Raw genomic sequence first — 15389 nt, 5'->3', positions numbered from 1 at the left:
ATCATTTTGTTCATTAATCAAGAAGCACCTTTAAGAATTTCATTCCAAATGCATTCTTCCTCAAACAGAAATGTATCAGTATCCAAATGTACTTGGCCGGAACATGTAGAGATGAATGAAACATGCTTGTTTACTGCAAAAAATGTTACAAATTTGCAAGGCATGCAAACCTTTGTGCCTTTAACATTGTCTCACCTAAAGCTTTGTGTTTGCATTTGCATTTAACTGGAGCTTTAAGACACAAACGTATGCCGCCAAACGCTTCTACAACATTTTGTTTCTCATAGCATGTGATATCTGCGGATAGGCAGCAAGTCAATTCTTGAGGAAAGACTTACCTTTATCTCCATGTGCGTCGGGACCCAGATGTGGAAGGAAATGGAAGGCTTAATTTTATAATAGACTTAAGTCTGCTCCATACTCAAAAGGTTAGATTTCAATAACAATATTGCTTTCGGGTTATTTCGAGGATATTCCAACGCATGGAAAAGTTACACCAGAACCATGAATTGAATAAATTAATAGTTTTAAATCTACTCCAGAACATACTCAAAGCCTAAACCTGCTTCCTTCATGCATACAAATAATTCTCTGGATGACAAATTTGGCTGTTTATGCATAAATAGTTGGATACTTTTGGATTTATATGGCTTAATATTTCCAATAGTTTGCACAGATATCCTGCCTTTTGAATGAAAATGAAAAAGAATTGCAGTATTTGAGGAAAGCAAAACTAGCAGATGGAGGCTCAGAATATTCAGTGTGGGACCACTGGGAAATCAAAACATGCCAATTTGAGTGAGAGGATACTCTCAAATAGGGCAACTAACAAGGGGTTTGATACTGCAACTCCCCAAAGCGGCTTCAAATGGAGATTGAGATTATTGTGCAAACACTGCATATTTCAGTCCTTTCCCTTCTTGTTTCGTTTCCCCTCAAGCCCCCTGTGTCCACATGTATAATCACTCAGTAATTGAGCTGAAAAGAGTAAATCTTTGATTCCCACTAGAAATTGGGCATTTATTTCTAAGTCTGAAAACCCCGTGAAATGCTTGGAGAGCGCTTGTGTGAACAGGAGAGAGAAAAAAATATATGCAAATCTGCTTAAACTGCATCTATCTGCCGATGTTTCACTCTGCTCTGCAGGTACTCACAATGTCGCAGTTGTCATTATTGCTGTAATTAACATAGAATACCTCCAAAAAAAAAGAGGACGGGTTGGATCAATGATACAGAATCGGCCCTGAGAAGCCAGATATACAGGCTTTACGGAAAAGTGTTAAATCCACAAGTTCTTTGCCTATTTTGGCTCTAGCGAGAGAGTGTTTCCTGTTTACCAGCAGCTTTTGTGTCTGGAAACATCTCTCATTTACATACAGCACAGAAAATGTGCTGCATTCAAAGAACAACAAAGGCAAAACTGGACAACGAACATCCGAATATTTCGACTCTGAAGTAGCTGGAATAAAGTCCATAAGGTGGAAGTAGAACGTTTGTTGACTGTAAGAAGAGAGAAAAACACACGAATGACCAAATGGAGAACAGCATTAATCAAGAAATCCTTCAGGTTTTATTTTACAATTAAGGGACAAAAACACTTTTTTTTCTTCTTTTTTTTTAATTAAGGGATTTGATGGGACTTTTCACAATGGCATGATAAAACATTGAAATGTACTGTATTTCATGTTTTGCATTGCTTGGTTCCCTCTCATACTCCATGCATCAACAGCGATGCAACTTCAGTCAATTCATATTTACCACATCAGAGAACTTAGTTCAACTAAAGGATGAATCGTGGTTCTACAGCACATATACTGCATATACATCTCTGTACATTATTTCCTTTTCGTTTACTATATATAAAATGACAATATAAAAGAATGCACACCATACAAACAATGTTGAGCTGCGGCAATTGGCAAGATATGATGATGGAAATTTACACATCTTCGCTGATCATTTAAATATATGTGCTGTATATAAGATTTCAATTAAGTCTTTACAGGTTGAAACCGAAGCGAAACCATAGAAAGAGGAATAGTGGTACCAAAGCATACGTTTCAAATTGCTACTGTATAAAATGATACTTAACAACAACAAAAAACAATGAGTATTAAAAACAAAGAAATGCCTTTGAAAAACCAAAGTGTATAATCATAGGCAGCCCGTCAAAATCTTCAATATCCTTCGAGGTTTAGAAGACTCTCAAAATCTACAATGCATTGTTTTCACTTCAAAGGGTTGCAGTTTGATTTATGTCAAGCCAATATCTGAAAATCGGAGCTCAAATTAACAAAATAGCTCTGTCTCATTTTATACATATTCTCATAACATTCGACACTATGGAGTGCTTTAATGAAGTCAGTCTTTTTTTGACGTATAGCGAGAGTTCAGTACAACGCAACTCGTTCTATTCAGAAGTTCTTTTGCCACTTTGTTTTAGACCTTGCCCATGGATACCATGTTTGTTTCATTCCCAATTCAACAGAGTACAAATTGTAAATTCTGTTTGAATGAAGTCACTCAGAAAGAAAATAAAGAACAAAAACATGCACATAACCGACACATCAGATAAATACAGTACAAAGCAAGAGATAGAAATCAGGAGACTGAAAAACGAGGGGGGGGGGGGGTCGAAACAGATCATGGTCCAATCAGGCAGTTTCACGACAGAAGTTGGACTGATTTTGAAGGCTCAGTTCAGGCGCAGTGCAGTACAGTGATGTAGTGCAATGATTCTCAATCCAGTCACTTCACTGCCACCAGCCCGCTTTCCTTAGGCTTTTTCTAACTTTTCCAGCTCAGTAACAAAGATCAGGTGGTCCTCCGGTGACTTTCCGTGTGTTTTGCTGAGGTGCAGTTTCACTGCGTGCTTGCTGACAAAAGTCCTATTGCACAGTTTGCACTGAAATATGGAATTAGAGTCCTCCTCAGTCAAGCCAAGGGCACTGAATGTCTTATCTGTGATCATTTTAGTGACTGCTTGCTGGTCTCTTATGAGGTCAATTGATAACTTTGAGAGGTCCTTCAAGCTAAAGCCCAAGTGGGACTCTAAGTGGTTAATGTATGTGGAGGGAGTTCTGAACTGGGAGGCACAATCACTACACAGAAACAATGGCTGGCCCGAGTCTATGTTCTTCAGAAACTTGGTTCCACCTGTCCGCCTGAGTTGGTACTTGACGTTCGCCAACCAGTGGGAGATGGTGGTCATGGAGAGACCTGTAAACTTACAAATATGTACACGCTCCTGAGGACCTAGGTCTGTAATGATGTACTTCCCGTCAGGGGTTTCCCGAAGGCTGGATGCAAACTGAGCCTGAAGGATCAGCAGATGCTGAGGGTTCCAGTTTGATTGCCTGCCTTTCCTCTTCTGAACGGGCGAAAGATCCTCCAGGCCGTCCTCAAAAGCACAGCCATCTGCATCCGACTTTTCGGATATAGAGGAAGGGGTTGACGACTTTGGCGTCAGGCGACCCGTGAGGTTCTTCACCATGTCGGAGATGTCCATTAGGGCATTCTCCCGAAGAGGAGATGAGATCGATTCAGTCAGCGAGGACAAGATGGGCCGGGTGCTGTTTGTGATGTTGCTGATAACTGTAGATGAACAATTGTTGGTGGGCCCACTGCCAATTTTGGACTTGGTCAAGTCCATGGGCTGATCGTCGTCATTGTCATAATATCTGTTGATGGGCTCAACTTGCTTGACCTGAGCTGGACTGTACATGGGCTTTTCCATCATGTTGTTGCTTATCTTGTACAGCATTGCTAGTGGGTCTAGGAGTGGACTGACTGTTTTGGAGGCCTTACCCAAATGAGTGTTCATGATAGACTGCAATGCACTGAGAGGGTTGACTAAAGGCTGTTCCGGTGAGTGGTCAGTGATGATTCCTAAATTACCGCAACCATTGCTGACTTGCGATTTGAGGACATCCGTTCCGTTCTTGACAGGATTATCTGCATGGCTTTCGTTGTATTCTCCGTCCCGAACCGGAACGTGCTCTAGGTCTTTATCTACCGTGCCGTTTTTTGTTGGCTTGCAAAGATCATCTGGTCTTGGCAGATCCTTTCGGTCTTTGAGAACAGGAGAGGGTAATTCAGCAGTGAGATGTTTGGAGCCACGTTCAGTTGATCTTTCATCCCTGTCTTTCTTTGAAGGGATTTTTCCTGTTACTTTCTCCACCAACTCTTCCATGGCTAGGACATTGCTTTTATGGTTTGGAGGTGGCGATGGGCTGCTTGGAGAATGGATCAGAGTGTTGGAGTCAGAGGTCAAAGATTTCAAGCTGCTGGCGTTGAATGTTGGTTGAATCTGGACACTCTGGACAGCATGTATAGATGATTTCACAGACCCTTGGAGCTGGTAGGCGGCATGAATGCTGGGATATCCACCCCAGGTGGGCGTACCGGTCTGAGCCTTACTGATTGCACTGGAGACAGTGTTTTCTAATGACTTGAGAATATCTAGTCCACCTTTAGGAGACTCTTCAAGATCCTCTTCTCTTAGATATTTGTAATGGCTGGGTTTCTCCGTCTTTTCCACCTTCTCAACAGGATCCTCTTTCTCTTGCTTGATTTTCTTCTCCTCAGGTTCCTCCACTTTCTCCTCATCCGACTCTTTCCTTTCATCCATGGTAGATGGGTGTACTGGTGAATCAGGCTGGGACTTGATAGTGGGAGCCGGCAGACGTGTTGTTGTGGGCGGAAGGGGGATGGATTGGATTTTCTCTTCCACCACATGATCAAACACTAATTGCTTACCCTTTTTGGAGGCGGAGTTTGTGACTTTGAGAAAGTGTCCAGTCACCATCATATGGGCTGTCAACTGCTGCAAGGTGTCATGGGAACTCCCGCACTCCATACACTTAAGAATTTGAGCTTTTCGGGCCTCAAACTGCCAGGTATAACTCGCACCGTTTTGGTAGCCATAACGGTTATTAGCCGTGACATACGGGTTGGAAATTTTCTGATCTTTGGTGGGTGCAGTCTCTGCTAGTGGAATGCCAGGGGTGCTAGAGATTGACTCAGGTGAGCATGGAGACATAAGGTCCTGAAATGCTCGCTTTTTGGTGGAGGGCACCAGCTTTGAGGCAAGAGCTGGCATTGGTTCTTTGAGAGGCACTTTCTGGTAGTGTTTAGTTTTGATCATGTGGACACTCAAGTCCTGTAGGGATTCGAACGAGTGGCCACAATACATGCATTTCAGGACTTTCTGAGCATCTTCTTTGCCCTCCATCTCCATTAAGGATCGTTTCCGTGGCTTGGACCATCTCTTACCCTTGTCCTCCTCCTTGTCCTTGTTGTCATCACGGTAATGGCCTGTTTCGTTCATGTGCACCGTGAGACCTACAAGCGTGTCGTAGGCTGCACTACAGTCCTTGCATCTGAACTTGCTGGCGCCCGTAAACACAGGCCCATACAGCTTATTGTTTTGCCGGTACAGCTGCACTGTGCTGAAGAGACTTGGTTCAGGCATGAGGTGGTAGGGCGTATGCTGTAAGGTTTTAGCAAGAGCTGCTTGGTGCCAGTCATATGCAACACCCCCACTGTTAGCACCATTGATGGGTCCATTGTTGGCATTGTTTAATGCGGTGGCTTTTGTAGAATTGCTGCTTGGCATCACATTTGTCTTCATGCTAGCACTAGCGTTGCTGCTGCCACTAGCTCCGCTGCTTGTAACGCTGCTTACATGGCTGTTTGCAACGCTGTTGTTCCCCTTGTGGCTGCTTGGAGTACTATTAGTGCTACTAGCACTAACCTGTTTGCTTTTCATAATGTCCTTTGTGATACTCGACCAGGAAGCATCTGAAATCAAGTTTGCATAGACTGCTTTCATCTGTGCCAGGCTGTCCTGCAAAGACAGTCCAGCATCTGTCTCCATGTCTTCAACCTCCTCTTTATCCTGGCCTTCTTTGGAGGAGGTGCTTTTGAAGTCAGCCAGGTGATCGCTGGTGTCGCTGAGGGGCGAGCCGTAGCCGGCGTCTGGGTTGGTGCCATTGCTGAGTGGAGAGTTCTGGTAGCTCAGCTGTTCACGGCCATCGTCTTCTTCATTGCACAGGTAATCTGCATCCTGACCGTCTAAGGAGAGTCCGTCGTCCTGCAGGTGCTCCTCATCGATCTTAGCCGCCTTAAGCTCATCCTCCGGCACATAGGCTGAGAAAACAAAACAGAGGGGGGAAAACAAAAAACAGATGATGAGACAAAAGAGCCCCCCAAATGTGCAACTTAGCACGGACTGTTGAATAAGTAAATTCACAAAAAATGGAATAGGTGTGGGAAATGTATCGTTGCACGTGTGTGTGCGCATGCCTACATAATGATCCTAAAGAGATTTTTTGTCAATAGTCCTGGCAGAGGACGCAGGTTTGCAATTATAAAGTGGCAAACATCCATATCTTGACTATGATAGATAGCACCCTTCACTGCTGAGACTAACAAAGCTATCCTGAGTAACAGCTCAGCAAGGGTAAAGAGGGCAGAGGAGAGTCCTCCTTTGAAAATCAGTCCTCTAAAGCTAAAAAAATTGTAAAAAGGTGAATTTTATAAGGATTTGCTAGTGAGAAAATGGTAATGTCATGCTTGTACAACATTTTTTATATATATATATATATATATATATATATATATATATATATATATATATATATATATATATATATATATATATATATATTCATTCGTTCATTGTGAACATTATAATAAAAGCAAAATATATCATTCCAAAACTGATGCATCCATTTACATCTATTACAAAATTTACCCCCCACCCCTTTTGTTTACAAAAAACGAACTCCATATGAACACCACCATATTGACCTCTCTCTCTCTCTCTTGCTTTTTTCGTCCTCCTTTTCCCTGTAGTTAGAGGGCACAGACTGTGTGTGACATTGATGCAGTTCTCCCATGCACTAGCCAAGCTAGACTCCTCTGAGTGTGAGATTGTGTCTGAGTTATTGCCAGGGATGCAGCACGGGGTGCAGCTTGCCTCAATGCTGTTGGCAGAGGCGATGGAAGTTCTCGCAGCGAGTCATGCTAAAATGCAAGTGGAAATGGCATGTCATGTTGTCATGGTCCATGCTGTACTAACTCTCGGGGAGTCAAGAGTGTGTGCAGCCACAGGGGAAAAAGAGCGAGTGAGAGAAAAGACAAGACGATACATAATTTAAAATTGGGGAAGTCGTGGCCTAATGGTTAGAGAGTCGGACTCGTAATCCAAAGATTGCGGGTTCGAGTCTCAGGCCGGCAGAGATTGTAGGTGGGGGGAGTGAATGTCCAGCGCTCTCTCCACTCTCAATACCATGACTGAGGTGCCCTGGAGCAAGGCACCGAACCCCCAACTGCTCCCCAGGCGCCGCAGCATAAATGGCTGCCCACTGCTCCGGGTGTGTGTTCACGGTGCATGTGTGTTCACTGCTGTGTGTGTGTGTGTGCACGTTGGATGGGTTAAATGCAGAGCACGAATTCCGAGTATGGGTCACCATACTTGGCAGTATGTCACTTCACTTCACTTTTATAGTGCTCCTTCCATCTAGCGATAGGCTAGTTAATAATTGGCCAATGTTTCATTATTGACCAATAATCATGCCTGCTTGTAGGATTTAGCAGGATTTGCTTTTGGGTCAGTCTCAAAATCTACTTCCAAAGTGTCATTAACTATTTTTTTTCTAAAAAATCTTAAAATTAAAAATATATGGATTTAATTCCATCATTTGTGTCCAAATTTCTTTTAGTTAAAGATTTGCAAAGAAAAATTGTATCTTGGTTAACAGTAAATTGTATTTTAAGGTTTATGAAGACTTCTGCAGAACACAAAAGATTATATTTTATTTTGAAAATGTCAAATTTTTTCCCCCATTGTCCACGCAATGAAAGTCAGTGTGGTCCATTGTTGTTTTGGAGCCAAATGGCTTTCATTATTAGGACGAAAACAGTTGAAACATTCTTTAAAATAACATCTTTTGGAAAAGTCATACAGGTTTGGAACAAAATGAGGGTGAGTACATTTATATTTTCATTTTTAGGTGAACTTTCCTAATAAAACTTAAATTAAATAGTCATTTTGGATGTTGATTTTGAATTGCTTTATATGTACTATTTTGGCCATCTGCTCTCTAAAGCTAGCAACTAGGAACGATGTCTTCCTCCCTTGTCGATATTTTGACCAAAGAGTCCCAGTGGATTGATAAGAACCAGTTAATGTATTGATTTTTAGTGAAAACAGCATCGGCCCATGAGTGTGTTTTTCAGAAATACACATTCATGCTTATTTGTGCAAATATGGCTCTTTTTGCTCTGCGTATTACTGCTAAGTGCACATTTATTTCTCAAAGTAAAAAAAAAAAAAAAAAAAAAAGGATACTGAAAAATGTTGCCTACGCCACACACCAGAAAATGCTTATTTTCCTCAGCTAAATGTGTGGTAATAAGATGTACTGTCAGATGTATTACATGGGGGGGGAAAAGGAACAGAACAATAATGTTCACAAATGTAAGGTTTCATGTTTCAGCCACAAAAAGCTCCTTCACTCTATTGTGTGCCGACAGTGCTATGACAGAAAAAACAGAGTGATAGCCCACTGTCGGCACCCACAGCTGCGAGACAAAAAGAGCGAGAGAGGAAGAGAGAATGCTACTCATTTAATTCGCTTAATGAAAAGAGAATAAAGGTCCATGAGACCAAGTGCTTAATGAGGAGCGGTAGGATTAAATTCCTGTTTCATCAGCTGGTTTCGATCTGCAGTGGGAGATAAACAAAATGAGCTCTCCGTCATCGAAACACATCAAAGTACCTCTTTCAAGCATGCTCGTGTGTGTGTGTGTGTGAGCGAGCTCATGCATCTTCACAGCATGTCCGGCTATAAAAAAGCCTCCTGTTCGCTTTGTGAGAGCGGTATTGTTACTATCAGCCATTTTGAACACAACACGAGAAGAAAAGCCGCAACAACAGCCTGCAAAACTTTGAAGGCAATAGGAAGAGACAGAGCAGGAAAAGAGGGGAGCAGTAGAGGAGATAGAGGGAGTAAAGAGAAGAAAAAGAGACAGGCAGCGCTTGAAGAGTTGTTCCTTTATCTCAGCGAGCCACCAGGAGATGTCTGTCCGAGATGCCAAGATCCGTCTCAGTGGTAGAAGCAGATGTGCTGTCAGCTTCAAACGGCGTGCAGCTGAGCACACGTAATCAGAACGGACTCCGTACCTGATGTTTGTAAGGTGCCATTTACAGCTGCATGGAGGAAGCTGTAGGGGCGTGAACAGCTGGGAACATGGCATATGTGGCGTTCCCTTTACTCGGATATTCTTAAAGGACGGCTTCTGCTCCGGAGGAATCACTGATTCCGCCTTGAGCTCTCCGACGGATTTCAATCCGTCAATTCCTCTGAGAAATCAAGTAGGCGGCGTAAAGCGAAAAGGATTTGGTGAAATAAACATTACGGACTGTCAAATAAATCACTTATCCAAATATCGCTTTAAAAGAAATGTTCACGCCGCAACACGGTTCAGTGGATTGAAGCCCTGATAATTCCCTCAAGTCACTGCAGCATTTAAGACAGCTTATCACGTTAAAACAAAGAGAGAAGTTTTTCATTTTTGCTGTAATTACAGAGAGAGTGATAGAGGGGCCGAGAGAGAGAGAAAAGTGAGACGGGGGGCGCAGAAGAAAGCTGGAACGAGAAGGCTTTTTTTGCAAAGAGATGGGCAGAACCTGACACTAAATCGAGCGCATCTCCTCAGCCCCTGACACCGCGTGGCATCTGACAGGCATGCGCGCTGGCATGTCACTGTCCTCACATCAAGCCGTCAAACACGACTTGGCAATTTTTTGCCATCTGCGTCAAAAAAAAAAAGAAACCCGCCAGACGACGGCAACGACAGCTCACACTTAATAACCCAATCAGAAGTTTGACTGCTGACATCTCTTATCGGGGGCCTGCTTTTAAACATCACGCCGAACAATAAGAGAGGGATTAAGAGGAGAGAGAGAGGGGAGAGGGGGGGGGGGGGCTTGTTGTGTTTGTCAGTCAAAAATAAGCCCACATTGTACTGTCAGCAGAAAACGCCACATAACTTAAGAATACACACAATTAAGCGAATCAATAGTTGCTATAAAAAGACCATGCTTTTCATGCGGCGGGGAATGAGAAAGAGTTTGATTTTTACTGAGTGAAGCAGGCACTTTCCAAGGATAGCATACAAAAGGCCTAAAAGTCTGGCTCAACAAATGTTGATCAAATTTGGGAGGCCAAAACAAAATATTAAATGTTTGCTTCCAATTCATTTGTTTTCCAGTACATACCTAATTGAGAAATATTTAAATAGAAATCATATAAGCATCTATACATATGTCTGTCATATCAAAAGATCTACATGTGACCCGGGAGCACAAAACAAGTCAAAAGTCAATTTTAAATATAAGTCACTGGTATATTTATAGCAATAGACAACAAAACACTGTATGGGTCAAAATTATCGATTTTTCTTTTATGCCAAAAATCCTTAGAATATAAGTAAAGATCATGTTCCATTAAGATATTTTGTAAATTTCCTACTGTAAATCTATCAAAGCTTAATTTATTTTTTTAGTAATATTTAATTTATTAGTAATATGCATAGCTAAGAACTATTTCTCAATATTTTGATTTTTTTTAGCGCACTCAGATTCCAGATTTTCAAATATTGTCAGTGGAAAGCTTATTCAGCTTTCAGATGATGTATAAATCTCAATTTCAAAAAATGGACCCATACGACTGGTTTAGTGGTCTATGGTCACAATTATAAATGACGTTGTAAAAAACAAAAACAAAAAAGTAAATAAATAGAAAGAAAAAAAAAATGCACACACATACATGTCTTATTCAGTTAAACTTAAAATAAAAATAACGAGACACCTGCTTTGTTGTAATCTTCCTAATATGGCTTACACTTACATGCCTTTCAGCAAATCATTTAAAACTACCTGACAAGAATTATGCCATCCAATTAATATTTATGAGCCAGGCTGATAATATTTAAAATGTGCCCCCTACCACCCCACACAATTTTCAAATCGTGTGCTTGTGTGTGTTCTATCAAACACCACACACCAGTATGGACAGACAGAACAAAGGTGTGTATGTTCTTGAGTGCCTACCGACATCTAAAACGATCAGCCAGAGCACCGGGGCCTTGTGCTTGTGTGCATGTATGAGGTGTGCGAGATGTGAGGTGTGTGTGCGTATGTGTGTTGTGCAGGAGAGCGTGGCCATCTGTGTCCAGAGCGGAGCTGTCACTGCGGCTGCTGAGATCTCACTGAGTTTAGACAGGTGACACAGCAACGGGACATGAGTGGGACATACACACACATACGCACACGAGCAGAGCTCACTGTCTCAGCCAACAAAGATCAGCCGCAGAGTGAACCTTCTTGCTATAGACACCCATGACACCGCACACACAAACACAGCCAGTGCCAGCTCTTAGAAACACCGCCCACATACGAGCACTCGAGCGTTGAGATTCGCATGCAGTTGCCCAACAAACAGCAGAGAATTAGCAATCCGTGACTCTAGACGAGATTGAACCGTTTCTGCGAGCGAAAATCTGAAAATACACATTAAAGCTCTGCTTAATAATTCTTCAGGGTTGAAAGAAGAGGATTCAAACCCAAATTTCCCATATACACTCCAGAGCACAATGCTAACCACTAAGCAAATAACACTAGAGAACTTTCATAGTCATCTTACTTGCTTATGATGCCTCAAAATATTACCTACAGAGCTTGGAACAAAGTGATTTTGGTGGGCCAATAACATCTGCTGTTCTTAAAAAATACATCTTTTCTGCTGCTTCCAAGTGGTCTGCTGGACAAAACCAGGTCTGTCTGATTGAACTGGCTGGTGCGCTTGGGACGTGTCAGGCCTAAGTGTTCAAACTCGAAAAGGGGAACGAGTATGCTCGCGGACAGAGCGCAGATGCCGAAGGCCTCTCCTTCCCAGACTGTCACTAACACGGCCCACCAATGCCCCCCCCCCCCCTTCCTCTTATTTATTTATTTATTTTATCTAGGAGGAGAGGGGGCAATCACTACAGTCATTTGCACTACTAATGTCCAATTCTGCCTTCCCTCAGTCGGCTGATTTAGCCGGTCAGAGTGGTTTTGGAGTGTGCAGAGGAAAGCCGTGCCGTTTACCCGACATTTTAATGGGAAAACTGGCAAGTCTTATTTGGCTGGCCGATGTGGTTTGTCACTGGGTCTCCATTACATGCCACTCAACTTTGATGCCTTTGGACAGGGCTGATCAAACCATGTCTTTTGACCTACGCAGCACGCTGAAGGCAGACAGGGAGAGAGATGGAGAGCGAAAGAGAAAAGGAGGAGGGGAAGAGGGGCAGGACACTGAAGGCTGTAAATAAAATGACATTATTATTTCCTCTGTCCTATCATGTAGAAAAGCCAATTATGGTAATGCTCTGCATGTCAGTGAGAATGCAGCAATCTCTCGCTCTCTCCCTCTCTCTCTCTGCCTCTCCCCTTTTTCCAGGGCAGTTAAAACGAGGCTTCGGTAGCATGATGCTGTCTGCCCCGGTCCACTTATGGCCTGCTGCAATCTGGAAGGGTTGTCTGTGAAACTGATGATTCTAGAAATGAATGCACATTGTGTGTTTTATAACATACCAGAAAAACTAATTATCTAAGTTTACAAAAATAAACTGTTATAGAGATATACAATATGTTGTGTAGGTGTAGTGATTTGTAGTGATCTCTTGGGCAAGTTACTGTAAAAAGAGTCCAAAATTAACATTTTGTGAATGATTTTGTTAGTAAATCATTCAAAACGTATATTTATCAGAATAGTGTTTAGTTTTCTTTTTCTCTTGCATATTAGTTACAAACTTTGCAGGTCATTACATAACTTACATCCTCACATATGTTTCTAATATATTCACATTTGGTAGCATAATGCAGAAATTATTGCATATTGGTGACAAAATACGCAGGTTATTACATACCTTGCATCCTCATATATGTCTCTAATAGATTCATTTGACTGCATAATGCAGAAATTATTGCATATTAGACAAACTATGCATGTCTTTATGTAACTTGCATCCTAATATGTTTCTGATATATTCATTACATATTCAATATGATTTGCAACACTGAGTTAAAAAAAAAAAAAAAAAAAACCTTTAGGCATCTTAAACTTGTAAAAGTAAGTTATTGACTGAGGTAAAGGTCACGACTGAGGTTTTCTTTGATTTAGATGGTTTGAGTTGAATCGTTCACGTCTGACTATCATTCATACGATTTGATTTAAGCCATGTATTATGTTGCAGTTCCATGCAAGTAACTTTGCTTTAATTCATTTCCAGTGCCAATTCTTACTCCCATTTGTCGCTTGGCAGGTGTTCATTTTGGACCCGGCCTGTAAACCTTTTTCGTGCTTACTTTCTTTAGTCCGTTTATTCTGAAGTGTGAATAATGATCGTGGTTTCTATTCTGCGGACACACGTTGATTGATGGCTGCTGTTCAAAGTAATAAGGGCGCTGCAGAGATGGACAGATTTCTGAGGGGGGTTTGGCTTGTAGATTTGACCCCCACCCTGTCTCTCTCTCTCTAGCCCAATGTGAAAAGCCTTCACATTTTTCACCATCTTCCACACAATCGTCCTCTTTGAGGACTTCCTTTGTGCTCTGTCTCCAGGCTTTTTTCGTCCCTTTTCTCTGCGAGACACATCTAACTTTATTACAGACTAAACAAAAGAAGGCTTTGAAGTGCAGACGGGCGTTTTACACGGACCCTGCCCACCTCTCCGTATCCGCTGACAGTGATTTGTGCTCCTGCGGACACTCTGGAGTAGGCTCTCTGAATTAATATCTGCTTTGCCTCTTTAAGCATCTCTTGTAAAAGGCTGGCCCAGCCCCCTCCCACCATCCTCCGTGTGGAATAGGCCACCATATGGCGGAATAGCTTCGGGCCCCTGAAGAACTGGTGTGGCATTCCATTCTGCGCTCCAAATTCATCTTTTCGCTTTAGATACTTGCAGACGAGTGTGGATGGAGGTATATAACTGGGGCAACAGACCGAGTCATTAAAAATACAAAGAATTACATCAAACAGAGAGGAGGATGCGAGAATAAACAGCCTGATAATTGTGCACTAATTATTACTTATCAGATTCAGAATCAGATTACATTTGATTCCCTGATGATTACATTTCAAATGTCAGCATTTTAGAATATTTGGGTAAGAAATACAATACCAAAAAAAGTGTTTATTTTAGTTTAACTTAGTTTTTATATCTTTATTATAATAGGGTTTATATATTTTTTAGTTAATATTACATAGTTTAGTTGTAATATTGTAATCAATTTTTATTTTTAATTTTAAAGTTTTAGTAACTTTGTTTTTGTCATTTTTAATAGCCTTTTTATTTTAGTTGTAGTTTTAGCTGTTTTTGGATTAATCAAACTTAATTAAAAAGACAACGTTGCCTTGGCAGTTGGAGTTTTAGTTAACTATAATAACCCCGTCAAAGGTGTTCCTAAATCCATAAGCCATTAAAAATGGAAAAAAAAAAAAAACAGTTTTAAGCAGATGAACAAACTAAAATACTACTGTGTAAATGCTTTCACATCACCTTGCACTGACACACTACAATATCACTCGCTAACACACACATGCTCCAATGTCAAGTCCATACTTATGCAAAGTGCGGCCTACTTTGTCATTTAATTTTTAAAAACCCTAAGGTCGTATAACACACTTTCCCTGTCATTTGCAAGTACATTAACTCGGTGGCCATGCGACAGCCAAATTATGCTAATGGGCTGCTAAAATGGGTCATATAGACAGTGCGTTTTACATTAGCTTCAAACAATAGGGAGGGAAGAGCAAAGCAGAGGTGACAGCAGCACTGGGGGAGTGAGATGGGGTCTGTCTCCTTTAGCCGCCGTTACGTCCTCATTCAGAGCAGCCTGTGAATGGAAGTCTCACGGCCACACAAACCACAACAAGGCACTCACGTCCCATCATCCCCCAAGACTGCTAAACACCGATATCAAAATGCTTGCTGAATAATGAAAGGGCTCAATTAACGGATTATTAACAGCAATTTACTTTACTTGGGTAATCCACCCTGCAAGAGTACGATGAGGTCAGACATATTTTAAGAAGAGGAAGTGCAAAGCGTAGCTAACGTTTGCTTGGCTACTTAAATATAGCATGAATAGCTGTGCTGCTTGTAGAGAAAAGGAAGAGGAACCAAAAATGAATTTGCAGTTTACATTTATTTATTACTTGATCCTAAGTCGAGATGAAACGAAATTATATCAGCCTACAAAAGTGGACGGCATAAAATAGTGGACGTTACTAAAAAACTAAGTACATTATTGGATAAAATCATTAATAAAACAA

At 41.5% G+C, this 15389-nt stretch overlaps 1 protein-coding gene across 2 annotated transcripts in view; it reads right to left on the bottom strand.

Moving 5' to 3' along the window:
* Nucleotides 1-1549: 1549 nt before the first annotated feature.
* The window catches only part of LOC306885537 (teashirt homolog 1), a 34894-nt gene continuing 21054 nt past the window's right edge, over nucleotides 1550-15389 (bottom strand). The window contains exon 2 of one of the 2 annotated variants that reach the window (XM_079442132.1): nucleotides 1550-6150. In XM_079442132.1, the coding sequence (XP_079298258.1) occupies nucleotides 2777-6150 (3374 nt within the window). In that variant the 3' untranslated portion in view covers nucleotides 1550-2776. The remainder of the gene's footprint in view (nucleotides 6151-15389) is intronic. The other variant, XM_079442131.1, reaches the window with a different exon arrangement.

The sequence above is a fragment of the Barbus barbus genome (assembly GCF_936440315.1).
Source record: "Barbus barbus genome assembly, chromosome: 19".
NCBI classification, from domain to species: domain Eukaryota; kingdom Metazoa; phylum Chordata; class Actinopteri; order Cypriniformes; family Cyprinidae; genus Barbus; species Barbus barbus.
Note: the sequence above shows the minus strand (reverse complement) of the source record. Positions and strands in the feature narration are given on the sequence as shown.